Raw genomic sequence first — 10703 nt, forward strand, 5'->3', positions numbered from 1 at the left:
GAACAAATGAGATAGAGGCCAAGACTGTATAATCTCCTTTCTCCAGATTTCTGTTCCTTCTACACAGCTGAGAGTAGAACAGTTTCATAACTCAGTATTTTCTGGATTAAATGTAATACATAAATGGAAGATTCTCTCAATTTATAAACCACACCTTGGCAGACAAGAATTTGTATGAGAGAAGCAGACAACTTCTGTCAAACAGAAAGTAGGAAGATGGGAAATTTGGTCAAGACCAGTATAGCAAACAAAGTGCCAGAAATCTCCAGAGTTAACAAGACCTTTTTGAAATCTTCCCCAAAATTCTCATCCCCCTTTGTGATACTCAAGTCTATCTGAACAAAAAGATAGATCAGTTCTGCCTAGATTCACATTAGAGCAAAACTCAATCCATTCTCCTCAAAAGAGGATTCTCATAAATCGTAATGGTGAGCTACCTACCAGTACAATACTGTAACTTGTACAACAGTACAAGTATATTAAAGTGATCAGCTCTCCCTAGACGTGCACACAACACCTTGGAAGAAAATTAGTTGTGTTGGCAATGAAAACTCCTTGCAAGAGAACTTTGTGAAACCTTCTTCTGTAACAAGTAAAATGTATTTGTTCTGTTTGTTTCAAGTAATTCAGAGTTTATCTTCAAAGTTAGAGTACAGAGTTTCCATGAGGATTTGGCAAGGTAAGAGAAAAACAGAAGGTTAAAAAAGAAAGAGAAAACATTTGAACACATTTTATTGTCAATTTTATAAAAGCACATTTGAGTCTCCAATTAAGATTTTGGGTATTAGGCATTATATATAAAAAAAAAACAAAGACCATTTCTACACCATCAGCTCTCACAAGGAAATAGAAGTAAAAATTCTCTAGACAACAAGTAACACAAGCAACACTTATTTTTTAAATTAGATTTCATCTTTAAGTTTATTTGACATATGAAGGCATCTATGAGGCAGTGGGCTTGTAGATACTTAAGAAGAGATGCTTCTACATAAAGATTCTGCATAATGGGGGCTATTTGTGAAATTTCTCTGTATGTCACTTAACTGCATCATTTGCAAAGTGTAGGTGCATACCAGCCTCCTAAAAGCAAGTACTGATAAACAGAGAAATGGAAAGGGACAAGTCCAGGAGGGGCCCTAAAAATGAATACCAGTTATTAGAGTGTCATGCTGAAGGATTTGAAATACTGGCTATTAGAGTGTCACATTGAAGTATTCAAAGGACAATAACACTGTCAAAGCAGTGAGACTTGAGTGATCTGTGTTCACATCAGAGTTTTGAATGTACATGTGAGGCACACAACATTTACTCAGCACACAGAAGACACAGAGAAGGAGGACATCTTATCCCAGATTCAGAACAAGATTTAACTGCATGATAACACAACAGTGATTCAGTCACAAGTTTTAGATCCTGCCTGTAAATGGGAGGATACCAAACTGTAGTGACTTATAGGCTTGCTCAGGATGACTACTAGGCAAGAGATTTAACAGTACTCAAATGACTGACACAGTCACTGTGCTATACAAATTATGTTAGAAAAATGGCATCTCTCAACAGATTTCTCAATATCACAATACCTATCACAATACAGAATAACCTTCCAAAGGAAAAACCCCTGCTTTGAAATTTCTAATGCAATAAACTGTAGGAAAAACATCACCTATTGTCACAGGAGTAGACCAGACAATTTAAAGCAGGAGCCAAAGATAATGTCAACTGACAAAGTTACTCTTACTAGTCAGATGCATTTTTAACTTTTACTATCAAAAACAGAAAGTGATTTTACCCTGCTAACATGAAAGCCACAGCAAAAAGGTCTCTAAAAATAATTTTACAAGTCTTTTTTCTAAGTGAAACGTCCACAGCAATGAAGCTGAATAGACTGAAACACAACTTTCTGCATGTTTCACTGGTAATATATGGATTAGGGGCTACTCAAAACTACACTCACTCTCTCTGTACACATACACACATAGAAATAATCTGTTTTACATAGCCCCAGTTACATATTACTTACATAAATTAGTACATTCAGTCTTTGTTCTTTTTAGGTGGGCAAGCAATCTCAGCAGACAGGTAATTTTTGCCAGCGAGCCACCATGTAAGTGGGCAAAAAACGTCAGAGATTGAAAAGTTTTTTAAACAGTTTTAAAATCCTATTATTTTTTCAATCTAATGATTTTCTACCATTTTTTTACTATGTGCAGTCTTTAGAGCAAGAAAAAATTGCCTTTACTGACCCGCTCCCCTGTCAGATCTCCTGTGCTTCTAACAGGATCCACAGAAACAGAAGTCACAGCTGCAGGCACCTTTAGCCCTGTTTCACTTTTTTTATATTTTGGCAAATTGCTTTTTCTTAAATTTCCTTTTGTAGACTCTCCTGTAAATGAAAGACAAGCAGAACACACAGATATAAAGTCAAAAGCGACCCTTCTCTTGCCTCCTACAATAGGACTTTCACAGAGGCATCCATGTCTTAGCAGCTCTTTTTGAAAAGAATGAGCATTTCAGGTATATGTCTGCAGTTCCTCCCAGCCTCTCACTCCATATAAACTTTTAAGAAGAACATATCTGCAGAAAAAGAGGTGCACAGCACTGAAGTGCACCCAGCCACAATGAACATTCACAGCAAATTCTGAAACATACATGTTTTCTTCTGAATGTGTTTCAGTGCAAAAACCAGTGTTTAAGATGCAAAAGCAGAAAATTGAGCCTCTGCTTTGCCACTCCAATACAAATAGTTACGAAGCAGCAGTAATGCTGTTAAGTACCACTCTTACAATAAACCAAAACTTTTTTCTGTTATACAGCCAGCCTATTCATTGCTCAGGCTAATGTTCCTTTCAGGACCAGGCAGTTGAGTAAGGTAACACTGCAGAGCACACGCCACAGATAACACGTAAAAAACTTCCTGCCGTATTAAAATTAGCTCACCGCTGCCAATGGTAACAACATGAAAGCACTGAAAATCCTGGTGCTGCAATCGTAATGTGTCAACACTGACACTAACACTAAAACCTCCCAGGGCCAGAAGAAATCCAATAGCTTCTTGGTACTGCCTCAAGGTTTGAGTTTTGACTGTTCAAAAGCACAAGAAGTGTTGAACAAAAAATACTGATTTTATACTAGCAGATAGATTACATTTATCTGGGTAATGAATTTCAGAAGTGTACCAGCAATTCAAATGAAAGAACTCAATTACAAGCTTAACATCTCCATGCCTATACACAAGGGAAAACAATGTTTCCAAAATTCTGTTCCACAGAAGTAGAAAAGTATTTCCCAGAGTGAATCCATTTCCATCATTTAGGATCACTGCTTTCTTTCCAGGGCACAGTGTTTAACAATCTGACATCGCCTACCTTGAACTATGCTAGCTACAAAACTCACGCTGAGATTTTGAGTAGAGCTGTTTGGCCAGTAGTTTTGAAAGGCAACCATGGTAGTCCAAACCTAGAGAGGAGGATTCCTCAAAATTTATAATTGCTCTGCATATATACAATTTTACTAGAGTTAATCATCCCCAGATATGTTTTCAGGACCTGGTGACACTGTAAAACCTGTGTTTGAAAACAATTAGAAAATTCTGAAGGGGGACTAAGAACACCCATCTTTTCCCCAGGGATGTACACAAGCATGCACTCAGCCAATCAAGCTCAAGAGAACTATAAGAAAAAATTTTATTTTTCTTTACACAGTGAGTCTTTATTTTAATCGTTCTCTTCAAAATTTACAAAATATCTGAACATCTTTAACGCTTCAACATTCTTTAGAGACCATGTTAAAAATTCAGTTTACCTCATAGATTGGATACAACTATGCTGTACCTGCAATAGGAACAGCTCCCCTGAAACTGTTCATTTTTATACCATATGCTTATCTAAGCAGCAGAGCCTAAATCCTCTGCTATAATCCTGTATGTCCCATTACAACTTGTGATGACTCTGTACCTTACACACTTACATACACAAGCCACGTACCTGAAAAGACATTGCAAAGTTTAGCATTCACAAAAAAACACTTTATTTACAGCTATTGGAAGGTCATACCTGAAACTGGCTGTTCTTCATCAAAAACTGCATGTGGCTTTGTTAAAGGTAATAAACAAAAACAGAGCAAGCTTGGCCCTTTAAAGAGAACTATAAAAATAAATATTTTAGCTCTTGATTTTAAAATACTGTTGATAAGAAAAACTGGCAACCCTTTGGGAACACCAAAGGCAGTAAAACTTGACTAGAAAAAACAAACAACACACAGATTACTAAAACAAAAGCATTACTCCTTTTTCACTGTGCATTAACTTTCAGCCTGTAAGGATTACCTTAGAGGTCACCTTCACAAAAGATCCCAGAGACCAGCCCCAGTGACAACTGCAATTACTAAGATAATGAAGTAATAATATTTATTTAAATTAGAGCAGGTTATAGTTATATAAGGAACCTCTTGATAATGTAGAGACGAAATTCCAAAATAGCGTGTATCCATACTACAATGAAATTCATTTTCTACAATATATTCTAAAAAACATAAATGAGAATAAATGCAAAAGGTTTCAAAGGAAATTGGCCATTCTCATCTGATCATCACATGATGAGTAACAGATGAAAGCCTGAGAACTGATTTTCTTTAACAAGTTTCAAGAACTTTCAAATAACCCAGAACTTTAATTATTAAATTACTTGGAACTTTAATTATTAAATTACTTGACTGCAGAACACACTTAAAAATTACAAAGGAACAGGCACCATGTTATTTGTGCTATGTTAGCAGTAACTGAACTTGAATCTTCACCTCCTAGAAGTCATTAAAAATAGCACTAAACACAGTTCAGGGAAGGGTGTAAACCATAGTGTCTTCCTTAAAGCAACAGTTTCATTTGGCTGAATGTAAAGATTTTATTCCCACATAAGTAACTAACATTATACTAAAGTGAAAAACACAGGGTACACAATTCTGCTCTGCTATCTTTTGTTTATACTCCTTTATTTTCCTCAACCTTCTAAGGTTGGCAACAATTACCTAATTTTGGTACTATTTACAGATAAACACATCTAAGGTTTTGCAGCCATCTTCATACGATAAAGACAAACTGTGAAAATATCTCACTTAACCTATACAAAAACTTAATAAATTACCACACAGTGTAAAAAACTAGCAACAGTCTAGAAGCTTCCTCCTGTGGACAGCAATTTCAAATTCAATCGATAACCACTATCCATCACACAACTGGTACTTGGCACACTGGGAGGGTTTGATCACAGTCTCACTTGTGATCTTGTTGATCCAGTTTATCACTCGTAAAAAATTATTACTCATTGGTCTCACAGCAGTTTGAGAGTATGTTCACTTAGTACTACTGTCAAGTCATCTCTCTCTACAAATGCTGAAAGCACTTTTTCTTCTCACTGGTAAGCTGCAGCCTGCTATCTCTAGGTGTCACAACACATTGACGGGGTCCTGCCATGAACAAGGTGAGGCAGGTGGACAAGCTCTGAAAGTAAAGCACCCTGACCTCTCCTTCCAAAAAGCACCAAAGCAGATCAAAAGTTCAAGCCTGGATCACAGCCCAGCCCAAACAGCTGTGTCAGCACAACTACAACAGCAATCTTCAGGACACTGAGAACTTCAACACATCTTCAACTTGTACTACTACAGGAAACAACAAACTTCAGCACAGGCAACTGCTTTCTCAGCTGATGTATGGTTAATCTGTGTGACAATACACAGCTATAGAAAATAAAACTGATTTCCCTAAACATCTGGCTTTTGAAGTTTTCCTCCAGTATTGGCACTGTTGTGGATAGATACCTAGGAGCAGGGTGAAAAAATTAGTCAAAGCTGTTGCTATTACTCCTGGAGCTATCAGGATCACTCCCCCATGAAGGCTTGTGGCCTAACGTAATTAGAATAAACCAAATTCAGAACAGCTTACCTTAATCAGCTGGACTGAAAATTGCAGTGACTCAGGAGCTGATTCATAAACAGGTCTAACAGCCTTGTCTCAGAGTGAAAGACTGGGGACACTACCAGCATCAACCATTTAACATTAATCCACTGTCACATGCCTCTCAGGAGTCCCACTAAGGTGACTATACACATTATAATCACAGCTAGTGTTCAAGGCAAGAGGAGAGACAGTCACACAGGCATCAGAGAATATGAACATCCTGTGAAGCTGTATGGCTCCCCTATGGCAAGCAACAGTGCATTTGCCTTGCTATGTTTTATCTATCCAGCAATTACAGAGACACATTCAGTTTTCCAAAGCTATTAAACCAGCATTACCAAATCTCCCACATTTCCCACCCCCACCCTTTTTGAAAGCATTTATAATTATTTGTTCTTGTGCCATAGGCTTTTCTGAGTATTTAAACCTTTCCAAGATCAGAGGCAACACTACCTACTTGCAAAACCATGCAAAATGGAAATGGTTGTCAGAAAAGCCTCATTCCTTGGAATATCATGATGCATTAGGACACTGCTGGGCTCAAAATCTCATATTTAATATCATGGTTTAAACCCAGCTAGCAGCCAAACACTACACTGCCACTCACTTACCGTCCCTTGGCCCAGAGAGGGAGACAATTGTTAGCAAGACAGGTAGTTAGACTCGTAGGATGAGATAAAAACAATTTCATAATTGAAATAAAATAAAAATAATAGAAAATAAAAATGAACAATGCACAGGGGAATTGCTCACCCCTCACGGATCAATGCCCAGGTCATTCCCAGCTAGCAATCCCAGAGAAGTTCCCAAAAGCACAATCCTGGAAATGGGAGAGTCAGCTTCCTGGCCAAACCTCATCTGTACACTGAACATGATGTTATTTGATATGGGATATTTCATTGGCCAGTTTGGGTGCATTGTTCTGACTGTGCTCCTTCCCAGCTGCACATGGGCAGGACACGGTAAGTTGGAAAGTCACAGAATCACAGACAGGTTTGTGTTGGGAGGAACCTTAAGGATCATCGAGTTACAAGCCCCCTGCCATGGGCAGGGACACCTTCCATGAGACAGGTTGCTCAAAGCCCCGTCCAACCTGGCCTTGAACACTGCCAGGGAGGGGGCAGCCACAGCTTCTCTGGGAAACCTGTTCTGGTGTCTCACCACCCTCACAGAAAAGAATTTTTTTCCTTACATCTAACCTAAATCTACGCTCTTTCACTTTAAAATCATTACTCCTTCTCCTATCCCTACACTCCCTGATAAAGAGTCCCTCCCCACCTTTCCTGTAGCCCCTTTAAGTACTGGAAGGCCGCTGTAAGATCTCCCTGGAGCCTTCTCTTCTCCAGGCTGAACAACCCCAACTCTCTCAGCCTGTCCTCACAGGGGAGGTGCTCCAGCCCCCTGGTCATCTCCGTGGCCTCCTCTGGACCCACTCAAGCAGGTCTATGTCTTTCTTACACTGAGAGCCCCAGAGCTGGACACAGCACTGCAGTGGGGGTCCCACAACAGCAGAACAGAGGGAGAGAATCCCCTCCCTCAACCTGCTGGCCACACTTTTCTTGATGCAGCCCAGGACATGGATGGCTTTATAGGCTGTGAGTGCACACTCCTGGCTCAGTCAGTTTTCCACCCACCAATACCCCCAAGTCCCTCTCAGCAGGGCTGCTCTCAACCCACTCATCCCCCAGCCTGTATCTGTGCTTGGGATTGCCCCGACCCATGTGCAGGACCTTGCACTTGGCCTTGTTGAACTTCACGAGGTTCACATGGGCTCACCTCTCCAGCCTGTCCAGGTCCCTCTGGATGACACATCCCTTCCCTCCAATGTTGACCACACCACACAGCTTGGTGCCGTCAGCAAACTTGCTGAGGGAGCACTCGATCCCACTGTCCGTGTCCCCAGCAAAGATGTTAAACTGCACCGGCCCCATCACCAACCCCTGAGGAACACCACCCGCCACTGCTCTCCACTTGGACACCGAGCCGTTGGCCTCAGCAATTTGAGTTCAACCACCCAGCCAATTCCTTATCCATGGAGTAGTCCATCTGTCAGATACATGTCTCTCCAATTTGGAGACAAGGATGTCATGTGGGACAGTGTCAAACGCTCTGTACAAGTACAGGTAGATGACATCAGTTGCTCTTCCCTTATCCACCAGCACTGTAACCCTGTTGTAGAAAGTCACCAAATTTGTCAGGCATAATTTGCCCATAGTGAAGCCACAATGGCTGTCACCAATCATCTCATTATTTTCCCTGTGCCCTAGCAGTTTCCAGGAGGATCTGCTCCATGATCTTACCAGGCACCGAGGAGAGACTGACTGGCCTGTAGTTCCCTGCGTCTTCATTTTTTCTCTTTTTAAAAATGAGGGTTACATTTCCCCTTTTCTAGTCAGCAGGAACTTTCATAGACTGCCACGACTTCTCAAATATGATGGGTATTGGTTTAACCACTTCACCCATCAGTTCACTCAGGATCCCCAGATGCATCTCACTACATCCCATGGACTTGTGCACCTTCAGGTTCCTTAGATGGTCTCAAACCTGATCTTCTCCTACAGTCGGCAGTTCTTCATTCTCCCAGTCCCCACCTTTGCTTTCTGAGACTTGGGTGGTGTGGCTGAAGCCCTTCCTGGTGAAGACTGAGGCAAAAAAGTCAGAGTACCTCAGCCTTCTCCACATCCTGAGTAATCAGGTCTCTCATTTCCTTCTGGAGAGAGCACACATTTTCCCTAGTCTTCTTTTTATCACCAACACACCTACACCATCTTTTCTTGCCCTTGACAGAACTGGTCAGACATAATTCTATCAGGATTTTGGCCTTCCTAACCTGGCTGCTCTGACAACTTCTCTGTATTCCCCCCAGGCTACCTGTCCTTGCTTCCACTCTCTCTAGGTTTCCTTTTAGTGTTTGAGTTTGTCCAGGAGCTCCTTGTTCACCCATGCAGGCCTCCTGGCAATTTTGCCTGACTTCCTATTTGTTGGGATGAAACACTCCTGAGCTTGGAGGAGGTGATCCTTGAATATCAACCAGCTTTCTTGGGCCTCTCTTCCCTCCAAGGCTTTGTCCCATGTTACTCTCCCACACAGATCCACGAAGAGGCCAAAGTCTGCTCTCCTGCAGTCCAGGGTAGCAAGCTCGCTGTGCACCCTCCTCATTGCCCTAAGAATCTTGAATTCCAGGAATTCCTTGATTTCTTAGCAGTAACTAAAACATCAGTGTATTATCAACATTCTCCTCATACCAAATCCCATACTGAATCTGAAACACAGCACTATTCTAGCTACTAAGAAAGGTTAGCTCTATCCCAGCTGAAACCAGGACATTTAGTCATGGGAAACAACCCGTCACCCCAGTAGTTAATTGATATAAATATGCTGTCATTACAACTGCATCAACAGTTACACAACTGAACAGAGTAGTGAGTGTGGCAATAAATCAGATGACTACCAACCTTCATCCTATCACGTCACAGAGCAAGCTGTAGGAAATTATTTTCTTTTTACACAAATAGCAAACCATAACAATATGTTTCCCAAACAGACCAGTGGACAGTTGGTCTATTTCATTGGTGCATTGTTTTCCAGTGCATGTGCAATCAAACATAAATACAGGCGCACTGACACATACTATTATTTTCACTTCTAGCTGATACTGGAACCCCACTCTCAGTGTGAGCAACAGCAATGCCTCAAGTCCCTCACACCTGCCCTAAATTGTCAGCTCCTGAATTTCTGCCAGGCCAGACTGCCAGTTCCTGTCTTCAAGTAGCTGGGCCTCCAACTCAGCCACACGAGCCCCAACATCAATGCCAACTCCTTGTGGTTCTCAGAACCATGCAAGCACACCTCTCTTCAGCCAGGCTCTCCCAGGCTGAATCCCCAACACCACAACCAGCACCTACTCCATCTACGTGTCCAGCCCCATGTAGTCTCCCACAACTGGAACCTGCATGTCTTCTGCAGACAAAGCCACCACAGCCTCCCTCTCGTCCCTCACAGATCAAGCACAGGCTTAACCTAAATGTCATGCTTGTACTCAAGCGCAGGCACCATTAACCCAAGACACATCTTTTTCTTGCTGACTGTTCAGCCACTAAACTTGGCATCTCACTGTTGCTCCCCTTGCAAGTTTCCATAATCTGAACCCAATTCCCACATTTTCTACATTTACCTCCCCCAGGACTTCGCAGCTAGGCCACCCAAGGCCCTCTCCTCTAGAAGGCCACCTTTACTTTTAAGCCCCACGTAACCCTCCACACCCCCTTCCACCCCCCAGGCCCCTGCCCAACCTCTCTGCTCAGGCCGAGCTTCCCCGCACTCGAGAGCGGAGGCCCCAGACCTCCCGCCCAAGGGCCACACACACCCCCCACCCCGTCCCACGGCTTTCTGCGCACCAAGACTCCAACACGGACGCCCCCGCCACCTGCCCTGACAAGCTGCCCCCCTCCGCCCCAGCTCAGCACCCTCCCTCCCGCCCGCTCCCCCCGAGCCCCCACTCCCGCCACGGCACAGCCCCGGAGCGAGGACCCCACCGCGGCGCGCCCACCCCGAGCCACCGCCGCCCCCACTGAAGGATACGGCCCGGACTCCAGTAAGCGCCTCCGCCCGGACCAGCAGGCGCCTCCGCCATCTTGAAACAACCGCCACTCCCAGCGTGCCCCCCGCCGCCCCCCCGCCGCTCGCCGCCCATTGGCTGCCCGCGCCGGCCTGGCCCCGCCGCTGCCGGCGGAGCGGGGCAGGCCGGGAGCCG

General features: G+C 43.1%; 1 protein-coding gene across 4 annotated transcripts in view; it reads right to left on the bottom strand.

Annotated features, from left to right (window-relative positions):
- The window catches only part of KIAA1328 (KIAA1328 ortholog), a 175793-nt gene extending 165202 nt beyond the window's left edge, over positions 1-10591 (bottom strand). For 3 of the 4 annotated variants that reach the window (XM_074932616.1, XM_074932615.1, XM_074932619.1), the window contains exons 1-3: positions 10532-10591; positions 4053-4079; positions 2244-2383 (exon numbers count right to left, since the gene is read on the bottom strand). In XM_074932616.1, the coding sequence (XP_074788717.1) occupies positions 2244-2383; positions 4053-4079; positions 10532-10583 (219 nt within the window). In that variant the 5' untranslated portion in view covers positions 10584-10591. The remainder of the gene's footprint in view (positions 1-2243; positions 2384-4052; positions 4080-10531) is intronic. The other variant, XM_074932618.1, reaches the window with a different exon arrangement.
- Positions 10592-10703: the final 112 nt, after the last annotated feature.

The sequence above is a fragment of the Athene noctua genome, chromosome Z, assembly GCF_965140245.1.
Source record: "Athene noctua chromosome Z, bAthNoc1.hap1.1, whole genome shotgun sequence".
Classification (NCBI taxonomy): Eukaryota; Metazoa; Chordata; class Aves; order Strigiformes; family Strigidae; genus Athene; species Athene noctua.